Here is an 18,166-nt window from a genome sequence, read left to right as displayed (position 1 = left end):
ACCTCCTCCCCCACTCACCTATTGTACTCTATGCTACTTTCTCCCCACCCCCACCCTCCTCCAGCTTATCTCTCCACGCTTCAGGCACTCTGCCTTTATTCCTGATGTAGGGCTTTTGCCCGAAACGTCAATTTTGCTGCTCGTCGGATGCTGACTGAATTGCTATGCTCTTCCAGCACCACTGATCCACAGTCCTTGTGGACACAGTCCCATCTTCACACTAAAGTCCAAGAGACAAGGAAACCAAAGGGAGGATCCTACTCAGTGAAAGGAAGAACAACCTTACCTAAAATTCACCAACAGGCAAATACGTGGGGCTAGCAAAGGACCGGTCTTCAATACAAGGCTCAACTGCCCTTCAATTGGGGCAAAGTCAGAAACTTGCTGTCACAAGTAGTAACCCACAACGATACTGGTATTTTTGGTGACAATCTACATTTCCTCAGTGAACAAAAAGAATTATAGCAACTACAGTATTTCCAGCTTCCATCTCAAAAGACTCGAAGTAATAGGTTTTTAAGCCCAAAAAATCCCTAATTGCATGCTACCATTTTTGCAGTCACTTTTTCTTGTGTGCGCGTATCTCTTCTGCGTGTGACAGAGTGAGTGTTGTTGCAAGTACAGTTTGGTACTGAGAAATAAACATTTACTTAAGTAAAAGAACAAACTGTGCGCTGGAGATCTGAAACAAAGACAAAAATAAAAATTGCTACAGAAACTCAGCAGGTCTGGCAGCATCTGTGGAAAGGAAGCAGAATTAACATGGAGTCTGGTGATTGTTCAAAAATGTAAAAGCTACTCTTCCTTTCAAAAATGAAATTTTGAAAAAACTGTTTACAATGTAAGAGTGCCAATTGAGCCCATCATGTCCACTCTAGTCAATAAAGGATCTCACTACATTAATGCCACTTTCCAGCTTCTGGCCCATAGTCCTGGAAGCTCTGGCAACTTATGTGAATTTCTAAATATTCTTCTAGAGAGTTTCATGCAGTGAATTCCAGAGTCCCACCACCCTCTGGAAAGAATTTCTCAACTCTCTTCCTCATCTTCTACCACTTGTCTTAAATCTATGCCCCCAGTGACTGTTCTCACTATTAATGGGGAAAAAAAAATGTTCTTCTAAAGGCCCTCTCTGTGTCTCTCAATCTTGTATACCTCTATCAAGCTCCCTCTCAATCTTCATTGATCCAAGGAAAAACAACCTCTGCCTATTTGATCTTCCCTTACACCTCAGACCCTCGGGCCCTGTCAGCATCCTGGTAAATCTCCCACTGCACCGTCTCTTATGTACTGGCAGCAGATGGGATACTTTATTAGCCAAAGCACAGAACTGAAGAGCAATGTTATGCTGGAACTGAATTAAGTGCGAGTTATGCCCTCATGAGCAATCACATCTTTCTTAATATGCAATGATCAGAAACAAATCCCTGTTTCGGCCTAACTAGCACTTAATGCAGTTCCAACATAACATTGCTCTTGAATTCAATGCTTAGGCTAATAAAGTATCCAATATGCCATTAGAACCACCTTAGCTACTTGCCCTGTTATCTTCAGGGATTTGTGGATATCCCTCTGATCTTCACTAGTTTCTAGGGGTCCACCATTCATGTAATCTCTTCCCCTGCTTGCCCTCCATAAGTGCTTTACCTCAATTTTCCAGGTTGAATTCCATTTACCACTGCTCTGCACATCCTCCTGCAGTATATAGCTAGCCACCTCACTCTTTACCACTCTACCCACAATTTACATCATCTAGGAACTTCTTGATCATACCTCCTACATTCAATCCATACCGCAAGTGCACAGACCCCTGCTTAACTCCACTAGAAACAGATTTCCATTCACAGAAACATCCCTCTACCACCATCCTCTGCTTCTCGACTCTCAGCCTTTTTTCTCCAAGGTGTCACTTTGCCTTGGATCTCACTGCTTCTTTCCTTCTTGACAAGTCTGCCACAAGCGAGACAAAAGCCACATTAAAGTTCACATGGCCTTCGCCAGATGCATCACCTCATCAATACTCAAAAAAAAATTAATGAAATTTGTTAAACCCAATCCTCCCTTAACCAATCCATACCAACTATTGCCAATTAATCTATGTATCTTCAAGTGTAGGTATATTCTATTCTTCAGAATTCTAACAACTTCCCCACCACAGGCGGTTAAGCTTACTAGACTGTAATTTCATGGTCTATCTATTGCTTCTTTTTTTGTTTAAAAGAAAGGACAGGTCAATGCTAGTGGCCCTATAGTCCTCTGGCACCTCACCTGTGGCCAAAGACTTGAAAAGTTACTGCTCTGACCCGATATTTCCTCCTTTCCCTCCAATCTAACATACATCTTATCTGAGCCTTCACATCTTCCACTTCTAAAACTACTTAAGCTGTAAGTACCTGCGCACACACTCTCTCGACGTTGTTTCATGGTCCTCATGAAACAATAGCTCATGGTCCTCCACCTGCATTATCCTTTTCTATTGTCAAGGCTGACGATTTTCATTGAGGTCTGTGCCCACAGTTTCAAGGTCCATACACAAGTTATCCCTATTATACCTAATGGCCACACTCTTGTTGCAATTTGGAGGTGAACCCCTCTGTTAATTAAACCAAACACCCAGAAAAGCTCACATTGCCTCATAATCTGTTAAAATAGGAGTGACAGAGAACTCTCAAATCCCACTATTTAAAGAAAATATCAACTTTTTTTAAAATGCAAAGTGAACAAGTATTCACAATTCTAAGCCCCCCCTCTCTTAACTCTTACAATCTGCCTCCATCTCTAACAATATACTGTTCCAATAAGACACTTATTGGAATTACATCAACTTAATTTCAAAATGATACAGCCGCTGTTGTTTTCTGTGCCTTTCTTCCAGCTGAAGATCTCCCTGGGTCATTGTCTTTCTTTTTACTGCAAGTATGTTTTATTTGAAAAGGTACCTTGGATAGAGTGTGCTTCTTAATTTCTTGGAGAGCAAGATGTTAGATTTCCAGATGTTTCTGTCTTGAAGGCAGTTGTTCTCTCTCCAATTTTCAAAACATCTGTATTTTTATACCCCAACAACTGGATTGTCTCATTGGTTTCATGTTGGCAAACCAATAGATTCAAACTTGATTGGGTTTTAGTATCCTGGGGTATAATTTCAACTGATTGGTTAAATTCGAATTGTTGTCACAACAGCATACAAAACTCTCATTCATTTCACAGCCAAATGTTACATATTTTCAATTTTCTAGTGCACTCTGGGACTGCCACCTAGTCACATACACAGGTGCTTATAATCTCAGTTTAGAACAGCATTCACTCTCTCAAAAGGCACAGTACATGTGATTAACTTCATAACACAAAACCGAAAGAATTCTGGATGCTTTGAATCAGAAAGAAAAACAGAAATTGCTGGATAAGTTCCAACAGGTCAGGCAACATCTGGAGAGAAAAGAGTTCTAAGGAAGCATCTGTCGATCCGAAACGAACAGATTTCTATCCACAGATGCTACCAGACCTGCGCTTTTCCATCAAAGAGTTTTTGTGGCCATGTTCTTTCCCTAGTTATTCTTTCTTGCTCTTTATCTATGTTTAATCTTTTATTCAACTCAATGTTTTCTTATGCACACTCTTTGCTTTCTCAATTTTTTTCTAAAGTTCCCTCCTACATTTCTGATACCCCTCCAGGGACTCTGCCATATCGACCCCTCGGTATCTGCCATAAGCTTCTTCTTTTCCCCCTTAATCTTAACATTTATGCACCTTCACATCCAGGTTTCTCCAGTCTTCATTCCTTCCTTTATTTTTACAAGGACACACTTGCTCTGCACTCTTGCTATTTCTTCCTTTAGTGCGCCCACTGATCTGACAGCAGCTGCTCCTCATCCACTTGGGCCAAGTCACATCTAGTCTTAAAACTTTTATTCCCTGCTGATCCTTGTCCTTTTGAGTAACTATCCCAAATCTAACTAAGCTACAGTCACTGTAAAGACTATGTTTTAATTTTCCATCTTTGACTGTGGGCTAAAAAGACAGTTAACAAAGAACTGTGGAAGGAATTGCTGCAGTTTTGAAAACAAGTTACCAGAGCACACAGTCATGCTTTGTAAATAGGTGGAGGTGAAATAAAATCCCGTATCACCAGAGGTGTGTGCACAAACACATTTGGTCAGCAAAAGATGGCTGATTGAACGATACAATTATGACCAGTTATAGATGCCAAAGGCCATCAGGCTAACAACAACTCATACTCCTGGGCAGGTGAATAGCTTATATGTATGAACGATAGAGTGATAAGTTTTTCAGATTGGAAGAAGCAGGGTCAAAATTGATATCACTGCAGAAAATAATTGCAGAAGACAGTCAATTATTTTCTTGATACCACTACTTCCACTATGCTGTTGCTCTAAGCAGTAACTGTGAAATCACATAGTTAAAGTATAAATTCCCTGCACATTTTGAAGTGGAGGTCCTACTGTTGGACCGGGGTGGACAAAGTCAGAAGTTACACAACACCAGGTTACAAGTCCAGCAGGTTATTTGAAGTTGCAAGCTTCAGTTTCAGCTGCTCCTTCATTACCTGGAGGAGCACAGCTCCAAAAGCTTGCAACTTCAAATAAACCTGTTGGACTAATACTTGGTGTTGTGTGACTTTTGACTTTAGAATTATTTTGAATATTAGGTCCAGAACTGCATCCCCCTCTGCTGGATCTTGCTGCAGATTAGCTAAAATGTTCTCTTGGTCGCAATTTAAAAATTTTGTTCCCTCCCCATCTTGCACACAAATGATCTCAGTTAATACTTGGGTAGCTAAAATTCCCTATTGCTGCCTTACGATTCTAACACTGCTCTGATTATATGTTTAATCCTCTGTCTCTTCCAGACTCTCTGAGGGATCACGCTATAGTACTGTTATCAAGGGTGGAAATGTGGCCAAAACCATATCAGTTGCAATTTCTCACTTTTGGGACCAGAACCATTAGCGGAGTGATGGATTGTGGTTGCATGTTAGACCAGCGTCACACAATTGATCACAGTCTTGGGCATGATGGTTAGATCTGCTCATTCAACCCAAGTGGCAGCAACGCCCACTGAATGTAGCACCAAGATGGCAGCCTAGAGCAGCACCTCTTACTTCCCTTCCTTCTCCTTTCTTAAAAAGATACCTTGCATCCAGGAATATTTACTACCAGATTTAACCATTTGAGCTAGATTTCCATTATCACAACATATTACATGACTAATTGCAGCCACAGCTCAAATTTTATAATTTTTAAAATATACCTAAATGCACTACAAACCCTACTCAGATCTTTGTTTTATTCTACGCTTCAAACAAGAACTCAAATCCACACAAGTAAATTTGTGTATGATAACCTGGATCCAAGCTTTTTGAATCATAAGCTTCACAATTAACATTTCTCCAAGTGTCAACTTTAAAACCTATAAGTGCTTCCTAGACAGGATTTGCAGCCTAGGCAGCTGACTGTATTGCTAGTGTATTTAGCTCTAATTCGATTAGAAATGTGTTATTCTTCAGATATAATTTGATAGTGTTTGAAAGACAACAGCAATACCAATATTTTTAGATCTTTTGAATCATCACTTAATTTTGTTTGGTTTCATTGTTTAAGTTACATTGTATATCACTCAGTGATGAGCATTCACTACCATGTGTTAATCTGGTATTAGTTGCAGCTAAGGTAGCACTCTTTACTCAAGTCAGAAAGTTGCGGATTCAAGTTCCATTTCAGAGATTTGAGCAGATGATCGAGACTGACATTTCCAAAACAGTAGAGACCCTGGACATTTTCAGCAATGTTTCATGTTGCTTTCTCAAACAGCTAGGAATTCTCCGTGGGTGACCAGTGAACATTTATCCCTCAAATCAATATGACGTACAGATTAGCTGATTATTGCACTATTGTTCCTTATTACAGATGTGTACAAATTGGTCAATAAGTTTCCCACATCAGAAGAGTAATCACACCTCAAAAGCATCTAATGAGCTGCAAAGTGGTTTGGCACACCCGAAGATCATGAAATATGCTACATAAACACAAACAACTCTTCGCTTCTCTTTTAATGCGTACCATGGAATGTGAATCTGAAAAATGTGATATCCAAAAAATGTGATATCTTTTCTGTTTATGACAATATTCAGAAACTGAACAGAATTCCTCCTGTCAACTGTAAAGAAAGAAATGCATTAACCCACAGCATGGAGAATCACATGCTCAAACTTCAAAAACAGATCCATTTCCCAAGATATCTTTTAATTCGCATAAAGTTATAATAAATACAGATTTGAAATTTTACTGAATAGATTCTTCAACTCCCAATGTCTGATCATTAGTCACATCAGTATAAAATTGAATACGTGAATAAAAACAAAATATTGTTTATCATAAACAAGAGGATTGCAACATACCTTTAGCACAAGATTATTTTGAGACAACAATCTATTGCTTATTTTGTCAAAATGTTGACTAGTTTGGGCCTTGTGCTGAGGAGAGAGTGCATTGAAACTTTTGTTTTATCTACAATAGTTCAGAATCAACATCAGTAAGGAGCATTCTGGAGGTGAAATGTATACTTTCGAATTAACTTTGTCAAGTGTTAATTTTTCAATGCCATTTTAAATTTTTCACCATAGACTGCATCACAATACAATTCAGATTGATCAAAAATATAGTGATCTTTGGGCTGCTAATTTATTAAGCCAATGTGGGAAGTGAGCTCTGGACTGGAGACTGGCATGAGGGAAGCAAGGCCCTTGCGGACTGAAGGCAAAGCCTCAAGTTTTGAAGCCCGGTGCGATCTGGAGGCTAGGAGCTAACACATATTTGAAAAGGATGTAATTTGAGTACTTTTAAAAACATTTTTATGCTAATGCTGGACTGTATTTATTATTCTTTCAATTCTGTAACAAATACTTAAGTATCTATACCTAGATATTTTGTACCTAAGATGATGCTATTGCCAACTTTTCATTGCACTCATTCAAGTTCATGAGACAATAAAGCCAATTCTAAATTCTATTAAGCTGTATTTCCGTTGGGCCTGCTGTCAGTGCATGAGGATTCTGTCAGTGGTAAACCCAAATAAACAGGGTTCCATTCTGCTTCAGTCCCTGGCCATTTCGGGCAACATTCAGTTCCTTCTTCGATCTCAATTTCAGGTACTTCTGAACAACTGACCTCCGTGGTTCACTAGCCTCTGCAACATGCACCATCTCTCACATCAGGAGGATATTTCCAACAGACAAGTTACTGGAAAAAGCTATAGAACCAAGTGTGCCCTTATTCAATGAGCTCCTCAACCCACTAGCAGTACTCCTATGTGACATCCCAGATTTTATTGCAAAAATATACTTAATACATAAAAATAATCTTCATGCACATATACAGGTACTGAAGCAAGTTTGTACAGTCTTTGCATTCCCTGCAGTTGCAAAAGCTAAATGCATTTTTGACTCACGCAAGACTATTTACAAAAATTTGAGGCAGAGTCTGATAACCGAACAAATCCTTGTTAGACTTTGGCAAAGACCTCAGACAGTGGTCTTTCCCCACTACACCTTGGTGGCAGGTGTCCCAAGCTTTAGTGTATCCTCAGCACGTAGTCTAGGTCCTTGGAAGGTGCCAGTCTACAACACTTGGTCGAAGTTAACGCGCTGCACTGGAAGATCTGTGCGCTTTCAGCAGACCAAACAGCATCTTTCACAGAATTAACGGTCTTCCAGAACATTCGATGATTATGTCAGTGTGCCTCCCAGGGAGGCAGCGTGGAGCAGAGTCCTAGATCACAGAGCTGCTCAGAACAAATCTCAACAAAAACGACTGCATCTCTCTCTATTACTTCTTTATGAAGGTATACTCCAGATGATGTGTGACAGTTTCTTCCCCCTGCAGCTGCTTCAAGGACAGCATGTGGCAGCAGAGTCCAGGCATACATGGAGGATCGCACAAGTCGTAACCTTCTCACAACCAACTATGTCTTGGTGCTTGTTGGAAAGAACTGGAGAAGAGTCATTCTACCAAATGATTTTGAGTTTGCTCAGGGAACCACCAACAGAATCAACCCTCTCCTTTCCCCATCAGGTCTTAATGATGCTACATGCTGACCAATGCCTAATGGACATGTGGTCAAACGTGCTTCGCTTTACAAATTTTTCCAAGAGGGACAGGTGATAAGGGATGGTACAACTGTTCTGTGGCAATGAGGCCAGGCTCATCCTTTGCAACACTGGGGACACGTAGAACATAGTGACACTTGGTGTTTGCATACTGAGTGTCGATAGCTTGATTTGGCCACACATAGTTGGCCATCAGGAGAAAGGTGACATTGGATAAATGGGGGAAGAACATACCCAGAGATTTGCACAGGGTGCCCTTGTAGATACAGTCCATCTTTGACATCCAGATGAAGTGAAAGATGGCTTGGATAACTGCAGTGCTGCCGCCTTGGGGAATAGGCTAGACCTTCACAACATACAACAACAGACTATCTCACCCCTGATGAGCAGGTTTTTGTTACCTGCAATGGAGAGGGAGCAGTGCTGGGGGGTGGTGGGCTCAGACCACTGGCCTTGAACTGGTTGCAGATGTTCATGAGTCTGCATATAGACAGCAAATCAGAGCAGAAATGGTGATGTCATCCATGTACAGGGAGGCTTTGACATGTTGGCCTCCGCTGACTGGAAGAGCACAAGTTTGGTCAAAGTTTGGTCAACCTCACCTGGTTGGCAATGACCTTAGGTCATGATTTTATAATCCACATTCAACAGTGAAATTGGTCACTAATTCCCTCCCTCTCCCCCTTCTATTTGAAGAGGGTGATGATACTTTTCCACACAGATTTACACATGCTACCAGCCAGAAGCATACTGTTGTACACCTGCAGCAGGTTCTCGTCAATCAAATCCCATAAAGCTGAATACAACTCAGCTGGTAAGCCATTACTTTTGGGACTTTTTTGTTTCAAGAGGACACTTAAGATTAGCTCATCTACAGAAAGTGGCTAGACCAGCTTCTCTCTCGTGCTGCCATCAAAGGCCTCCACAATAGAGGACAGGAATGACTGGGCAGCCATACATCTGCAGGATGTCAGATCCAGACGATGTTACCGAACCACCTTCTTTCTTTAGGCAGTTGATTACCAAGCTCTCCCTGTGCATGCTCTGGAAGAAGAAATGCAAGCACATCTCATCCTGCTCCATAATCCATAATCTTGGAGGCCTTTGAGGCAATGTCTGAGACTTGCTGGCTTTTCCTTAAGATCGTCCTTGACACAGCTCTGCATGCCTTTCTTCTGAACACCTTTGAACACGAAGAACTTATATACCACACAGATAGCTAAACCCACCACACTAACTAAGGATCTATGGCAGACAGCATAGGAGAAAACATCCATCAGGAAGCACTTCTTGATTTTTAGACTCAACTCCATGTACAGGAGAAAGTGAAGATTGCAGATGCTGGAGATCAGAGTCAAAATAAAAGTGTGGTGCTGGAAAAGCACAGACGGTCAGGCAGCATCCAAGGAGTTTTTGTCAAATTTCGAGCATAAGCTCATCAGGAATCTCTGATGAAGAGCTTATGCTCGAAACATTAACTCTCCTGCTCCTTGGATGCTGCCTGACCAGCTGTGCTTTTCCAGCACAACTTTTTTTGACTCACCTACTTGTACACCCAATTTCAATCTCCTACAACAGTAGTTGGCATGATTGAACAATTTGCAAACACGCCAATGCCTCTGTTATGCTACCCCACCGGCCGCAGCTGTGGTGCAATTTAAACAACGCTGTTGAGGAGTACTCACTGAGTAAACCAGAAGGTGGGGTTCAAGAACACCATCTAAACAATGACAAGATTATTTCTTAGCTCAGTGACTATGCACACTAAATAAAAATATTAGGGCTGCTGAAATCTAATGTCATCACTAAAACCACAAAACATATTATTAAAATAGTGCCAGACATTAGGCATTGATTTTTAAAAACCTTCACCATATGTGAGATTGAACTGGATATGTTTCATTGCAAAAGAGAAGTCAAAATTTAATCATGCCCAAAATTCTGTCTCATCACTTGTTAAAGCAAAATATCTAAGGTTTTTTAAAAAAATCAATTTCATGAAGAAATTGGAACCTAAAACAGCAGAGGGCTAAATCTTGGATTTTCTGGATTATGTACTCCATTTCAAGATCTGTATATGGCTAGGCGGAAGACTTACTAATCCATCTTGATCAACGGATGGTTCCATGAGGAGTACCTTTAGAGTATCTGTTAAAGTATACTGAAGAACATGCAACATTCCCAGTTGCCAGAAGTTATTTTATACTGGAAGCAACTTGAAGCGGAAGCATTTCAATTGAAATAGGCCTAGTAATTAATACCAGTCATACAGTCACATGCAAAAGGTAATTGCTCTTCAAAACTTCAACAGTTAGTGCTGCAATATGGCTTGCATGACTGTAAAAGGTGCTGATGTTCAAATGCTGAACAAAAATGGCTGAGACTCTGTCAGATGCCCATTATCTAAGCTAAAACTTGGAACAACAGATTTAAAGCACCACTGAAAACATTCATTCTAACGAGAATTTGTTAAGAAGTTAACCCTAAGATATTCAAATGGAGTAGAACACAAGGATTACCAGGAATAGCTTAATATACTCAGTTTTTTTTTTGAAAACTAAAGTTGCATTTTATATTAATAATATTCCTCCACCCCCATAATATTAATTTTAAAACCTCCTACCTTATATAGCTGAACCCTGTGATCCCCACCCCTGCAGATAAACACAAAAGGAAAATTAGAATAAATTTCTAAGAGAATAATTTTCCCGAGTTGGATTTCATGGTGTTTAATTTACTGGTGTGGCATTTTCAATTAAAAAAAACATAATGTAGGCTAGTTTCGATTAAAATGTGAAAAACAAAAGGACATCATTTAATAAAACTTCAAAGTTAATATTCCTCAGGGTCATCACCTTAGAACACAATCAGGACCATCATACAAAATGAATGCTTACTAACAAATTAAGCAATTTAACAAAAAGAATGTGTATAAAAACAAGAACACAGTTTAAACATCTTTTTCAATGTCATCCAGTTACTCATTTCTACAAAAAAATGTATAACACCACTTCAAAGAAAAATGCCAGTTACTGAGGTATAGGAGAGGTACAGGATGATTCATGGGACCTCATTTATAGACACTAGGTTAATTTCTCTGATCATGTGCAATTCTTTAAAAATTACATTTCAAGGCAGTTTAGGCCCGAAAGATCCTCTTTCTTTGTTAAAGTATTCAAAGTTTGAATATCACATGCTAGGCCAGCAATAATTGTCTATTCCCGATATCCTGTTTCAAAAAAGAAAACAGGCTCCTACAAACAGAAGTTTAAAAAAGATGAAAAACAAATCACAGCTACTGGCCACTATCTGGACAAATTCATAATGCAAATTGGGTTTGGAAAAAAATCCACAAACAAACAAGGTATAAATGAAATTCCAGTTAGGACTGTTAGCCATCTTAATATTTTTAGGGGAAGTGTAATTTGGAGAATCCTTCTAATAGCCTAATCCAAATCAATTAATAACTTGCTTTGGGGGTAAAGAAGCTGGCACTCTCCACAGCAGACATGTACAGGAATGAGTGATAACTCTCATAAAAATGTGCAAAACAGAGTTAGCTGATCCAATGAGGCATTCAGAGTTACACAGCACAGAAGTAGACTATTCAATTCAAGTGACCCATGCTGACCAAGTTTCCCAAACAAAACTAGCCCCAGTTGCCTGTGTTATATCCGTAAATACATACCTCTAAACCTTTCCTATTAATGTACTAATCCAAATGTCTTTTAGGTGTTGTAACAGTACCTGCATCTACCATTTCCTCTGGCAGTTTATTGCACATACAAAACATTTAAAAGAGAACTTTATCCTCTCACCTTAAAAGATGTGCCTTCTAGTTTTGAACTCCTCTAACCGAGGAAAAGGCCTTAGCTATTCACCCTATCCATGCACCTCTTGATTTCAACATTTTTTTTATAAAGGTCACCCTTCACCTTCCTATGCTCCAGAGAAAATAATCCCAGCCTAACCAGCATCTCCTTATAACTCAAGCCCTCCACTCCTCATAACATAATTGAAATTTTTTTCTGTACCTTCTCCAATTTAATATTCTCCCTATAGCAGGGTAACCAGAACTGCACGCAGTACTCCAAAAATGGCCTCACCAACATGGTGTACAACCTCAACGTGACATCCCAACTCCTATACTCAGTGGTTTGAGCAATGAAGGCAAGCGTGCGAATGCCTTCTTAAAGATGCTGTCTACCTGTGAAGCAACGTTCAAAGAACTATGTATCTGCAAACTTCGGTCTCTGTTCAACAACACTCCCCAGGGTCCTACTATTAAGTGTATAAATCCTGCCCTTGTATGTCTTAAAGTGCAACATCTCATTTATCCATCTGCCACTCCTTAGAACATTGACCCAATTGATCAAGATGCCTCTATAATCTTAGAAAACCATCTTCACTTGTCCACTATACCACCAATTTTGGTGTTATCCATAAACTTACTAATCATGCTTCCTAAAGTCTCAACCAAATTATTCATATAAATAACCAACACCAGTGGACCCAGCACTGGTCAATGTGGTACACCACTGATCATAGGCCTCCAATCTGAAAAACAAACCTCTACCACCACCCTCTGTCTCCAAAGGTGAGGGGAAAGAATTAAACAGGGACCCAAGGGGCAACTTTTTCACAGAGGGTGGTGTGTGTATGGAACAAGCTGTTAGAGGAAGTGGAGGAGGCACTTATACAACAATTAAAAGGTATCTGAATGGGTACATGAATAGGAAGGGTTTCGAGGAATATGGGCCAAGTGCTAGCAAATGGGACTAGATTAATTTAGGATATCTGGTCAGCGTAGACAAGTTGGACGGAAGGGTCTGTTTCCATGTTGTACATCTTTAGGACTCTAGTATGAAGCCAATTTCATATCCAATTGGCAAGCTCACCCCTTAACCCATGTGATCTAACTTAAATAGTCTACCATGCAGAACCTTGTCAAAGGCATTACTAGAAGTCCAAGTAAACAATGTCCACTGCATTTCCCTCAAGCTTCTTGGTTACTTCCTCAAAAAACTCAATTAAGTTTGTGAGAGACAATTTCCCACATACAAAGTCATGCTGATGATCCTTAAGTCAATCTTTGACTCTCAAAATGCACATAAATCCTCTTTCTCAGAATCACCTCCAACAACCTACCCACCACCGGTATCAGACTCACCAGTCAAAAGTTGCCAGGTTTTTCCTCACAGCCTTAGATAAAGGCACAAAGTTAGCTACCCTTCAGCCCGCTGGCACCTCACCCGCAGCTGTAGATGATACTAATATCTCTGCTAGAGGTCCCACACTTTCTTCCCTTGCTTCCCACAATGTCCTAGGATACACCTAAATCAGGGCCTGGAGATCTATCCATTTTTTTGTAAGGCCTCCAGAACCACATCTTCTGCAATATGGACTGATAAGGCATCAATGTTTATTTCCCCAAGTTCCCTAGCCTTCATGTCTTTCTCCACAGTAAATACTGACAAAATATTAATTTAGTATCTTTCCAATGTCCTGTGGTTCCATACATTGATAACTTTATTGACCTTGAAGGGGTCCTATTTTCTCCCGTACTCGTTTGCTCATAATGTACTTGTAGAATCTCTTTGGATTATCCTTAACATTATCTGCCAAGGCTATCTCATATCCCCTTGTAGCTCTCCTGATTTCACTCTTAAGAACGCCCCAAATCTCCTTATTCTCTTCAATAAAAGTGTGGATTCTCCTCTTGGCAGCTGTTGGTACTGTGCTTGGATAGAAAGAATGAAGAGAATAAGGGAAGGGCATTCTTAGCAAATCCTAACATTTCTTAGAAATCTTAGCAAATTTGAGCCAGTACTGTAGTTAAAGTTCAGACAATTAATCCTGGTAAAGGTACTCTGGTTAGAATGTAGGAATCAGCATTAGGAAGTTCCAGTCACTGACTGGAAGTCTTGGTTTGGATTAGGTTATGAGGACCATGAGACTATTTTCATTTATGGGATGTGGACATTACTGACTGGGTCAGTCTTTATTGCCCATAGGCATGTAAGAAGCATCCATGTGGCTGGTGGTCTGGAGTCACATGTTGAAGTACGGCAGATTTCTTTCATGAAAAGTTAATTGTTGTTTTAAGTCTGTCCAAGAGAAAGGCTGCAGTAGTGAGTATAGTGGATTCTTTCTTGATTATATGTTTTTGGAGATAGGTCTCTGGATTAAACTTAAAATATAAGCCATTGCTATTAATTTAACCTGGGGCAGTGTTTGTAGAGGAATAAGACGGTGTTATTTTCGGGGTCTGTAGATTGTGAAGGAGCAAATATGGCCTGTGCAGTGATATGTACTTCTTGTCAGAAGTGGGAGTTTAAAGAGAATTTAAGGGTTACTGCGGATTATATCTGCCATAAATGCTGTTGGATGCGAATCTTATCAGATCGAGTGGATCGGTTGGAGAGATAGATAGAAGCGATGAGGAATTTGCAATAGCAACAGTAGGTGATGGATGGCAGTTATAGGAAGGGGAGAAAGTCTCAGATACAATCACATAGATGGGTTAACTCCAGGAAGGGTGAGAGAGGTAGGTAGCTAGTGCAGGAGTCTTTTGTGGATATACCCATTTCAAACAGGTATGCGGTTTTGGAAATTGTAGGGGGTGATGGATTCTCAGGGGAATGTAGCACGAACAGCCAAGTTTCTGATATTGAGATTGGCTCTAATGCAACAAGGGATACGTCGGCTTCCAATAGATCAAATGTGTTAGGGGATTCTGTAGCCAGAGGTACAGACAGACATTTCTGTGGCCAGCAGAGAAAAAGCTGAATGTGTGTTGTTTCCCTGGTGCCAGGATCAAGGATGTCTCAGAGAGGGCGCAGAGGGAAATTGAGAAACAAACTTGTAAGGAGATCTCAGCTATCTGTAAGAATAATAGGGCAGTTATGGTAGGAGATTTTAACTTCCAAACATCGACTGGGACTGCCATAGTGTTAAGGGTTTAGTTGGAGAGGAATTTCTTAAGTGTGTACAAGACAATTTTCTGATTCAGTATGTGGATGTACCTACTAGAAAAGGCGCAAAACTTGACCTACTCTTGGGAAAGAAGGCAGGGCAGGTGACTGAGGTGTCAGTGGAGCAGCACATTGGGGCCAGCGACCATAATTTTATTCGTTTTAAAATAGTGATGGAAAAGGACAGACCAAATCTAATAGCTGAAGTTCTAAACTGGAGAATTCCAATTTTGATGGTATTAGGCAAGAACTTTCAAAAGCTGATTGGAGGCAGATGTTCGCAGGTAAAGGGACAGCTGGAAAATGGAAAGCCTTCAGAAATGAGATAACAAGAATCCAGAGAAAGTATATTCCTGTCAGGGGAAAGGGAAGGCTGGTAGGTTATAGGGAATGCTGGATGACTAAAGAAATTGAGGGTTTGGTTGAGAAAAAGAAGGAAGCATATGTCAGGTATAGATAGGATAGATCGAGTGAATCCGTAGAAGAGTATAAAGAAACTAGGAGTATACTTAAGAAGGAAATCAGGAGGGCAAAACGGGGACATGAGATAGCTTTGGCAAATAGAATTAAGGAGAATCCAAAGGGTTTTTACAAATATATTAAGGACAAAAGGGTAACTAGAGAGAGAATAGGGCCCCTCAAAGATCAGCAAGGCGGCCTTTGTGTGGAGCCACAGAAAATGGGGGAGATACTAAATGAATATTTTGCATTAGTATTTACTGTGGAAAAGGATATGGAAGATATAGACTGTAGGGAAATAGATGGTGACATCTTGCAAAATGTCCAGATTACAGAGAGGAAGTGCTGGATGTCTTAAAACGGTTAAAGCTGGATAAATCCCCAGGACCTGATCAGGTGCACCCGAGAACTCTGTGGGAAGCTAGAGAAGTGATTGCTGAGCCTCTTGCTGAGATATGTACGACTCTATGTCTCTAAAAGGATGCTAATAACCCAAAAAAACCAAATCAATAGTGGTTACTTTGTTACCATTAGCTAACATTTGTCACTAAGCTGGTCCCTTGTTTTCTAAAGGCTTTTCTCAAGGATACTGTCTCTTTGGTTTTCAGAGGAATCATAGACAGCTCCTGGTCCTGATTAGACTTGGGCATCTTTGTTTATATGTAAACGGATGTGACTTCAGGCCAAAGTGATCATGTTTTAGAAGTGATCTGTATAATGAAAGGGGAATGGTCAGTTCTCTAGCTGAGCAGTTCAGTCCAGCTGTGTGGAAACAGGCTCACTCTCTCCTTCTGCCCTTTTAACTTCAACCTGTAAGCATTTGTTCCATATTTACTGTTTTTTTTTATATGGGGGCTTACTTATCGGGGATGTATATTTGGGAACAGCAGAATTAAGTCCAGTTTGGATAGGCTGATTTCTTTTGGGGTTCCTTATTCTGTTCTTTGTGCTTCATTGCATAATTTTGTAACCACATTTTTGTCTGTTTTAAAATCTGGTAGTCAACCTAGCTAACTTAATCTGGGTAATTTTCACTGTACACTTACCAAAACAAATTGCCAAGTTATGGTCTGGGCTGCCTGGTTAAGAATGCTTTGAGTAGTCTGGCCTAGTCCATAATACATTTTATTCCAAATTCTTAACAGATTTCAAATTTCACCAATTCCCATGGTGAGATTCAATTCCCACGAGGCCAGCACATTTAACCAGATTTCTGGATTACTAATCCACTACCATTACAACTACACTACTGCCTCCCAAAGGCAGGTAGCCTGCTGGTTTCGTGTAGATCAATCAGGCAAATGTAGTGTTATGTTCCCTGCTAATGCTCAATTGCTTCTCTGATCAGAAATTGTATCTGTTGTTCTCTGTAGAATTCAACTTTAATCACTCTGCCCAAAAAAATCAGGATTCAACATTTGTTTTTGTTGAGCTGCTAAACACAATTAACTAATTAAGCAGGTTTGAGAAATCAACTATGATAAAATAGGAAAGAGTCTTCATGCAATTCTAGACATCTGGAAGAATCTACGTAAATTTGCTGCTGACTTTAAAACTTTGAAAATTGGAAACAATTGGAAACTGAGACATTTCAGTTGCAATAAATCTGGTGACAGATAACATCTAGGCAGAGTTGAGACATGAAAATGCAATCTCTGCAAAATTTAATTTCAAAACTGAAGAGATTGTTATGTGCAAGTTGGAAAAATTACATTTTTATTACTAAAAAGCCAACTGACTTATAAGCTAGAAACCCTGACTCATAATGGCTAGAACTAAATGGAATAACAGAAACTTTGCAGTGGCTGATTGACCCCATGATCAACTTCATAACATTCTTCTTACCAATTACATATTGTGATTGATGATTTTCTTAGTCCGAACCTGAGCTAAGAGTTGCTTGCCAGCTGAATAATAAAGGTTTTTTAAAAAGTCATATTCACTTCTCTTTCCTGCTTATGTTATAAACACTCTTATTTTGTGTAAGCTTCCCTTGTTGCTCTTTGTAACAACTGTCAACATTTTTATATTCACGTTTGTTATTACAGTAAAGCTAAATCAATTGGGAAATCTTCCCTTGTAGTTATTTCTAATCTTTGACCCTCAAGAACACAAAAATATAGAATTGCACCTACAGTTTTTAAAACTAGATGTGACATATTGCACTTTGAAAATATTAGCACACTGTTAAAATTCTCTTCCTTGCTTTCAATTCCCTGACAGCTTCATACCTCTGTATCTATGTAACCACCTTCTGCCCGATAAATCTTTGTACTCTTTCAATTTTGATTTCCTGCAAGATTTCTTTAAAGGTCCAGATTTATTTTCTGTTGAAAGTTTGGGAGAAGATTTGTAGCTCGGGTGCTCGTTGTTGTGGTTCTGTTCGCCGAGCTGGGAATTTGTGTTGCAGACGTTTCGTCCCCTGTCTAGGTGACATCCTCAGTGCTTGGGAGCCTCCTGTGAAGCGCTTCTGTAATCTTTCCTCCGGCATTTATAGTGATTTATATCTGCCGCTTCCGGTTGTCAGTTCCAGCTAGCCACACCAACTAGCCACGAAACAACACAACCAGCTATCCTTAGTAGCCACACACACAGATGACAAGCAACATGA

General features: G+C 39.9%; 1 protein-coding gene across 2 annotated transcripts in view; it reads right to left on the bottom strand.

The window, feature by feature from the left end:
* The window catches only part of abhd12 (abhydrolase domain containing 12, lysophospholipase), a 150,860-nt gene that overhangs the window by 81,291 nt on the left and 51,403 nt on the right, over window positions 1-18,166 (bottom strand). For both annotated transcript variants that reach the window (XM_043696423.1, XM_043696424.1), the window contains exon 6: window positions 10,746-10,776. In XM_043696423.1, coding sequence (XP_043552358.1) covers window positions 10,746-10,776 — 31 coding nt within the window. The remainder of the gene's footprint in view (window positions 1-10,745; window positions 10,777-18,166) is intronic.

This window comes from Chiloscyllium plagiosum, chromosome 9 (assembly GCF_004010195.1).
Source record: "Chiloscyllium plagiosum isolate BGI_BamShark_2017 chromosome 9, ASM401019v2, whole genome shotgun sequence".
Lineage (NCBI taxonomy): Eukaryota > Metazoa > Chordata > Chondrichthyes > Orectolobiformes > Hemiscylliidae > Chiloscyllium > Chiloscyllium plagiosum.
This window is presented reverse-complemented; position numbering and strand designations above follow the sequence as displayed.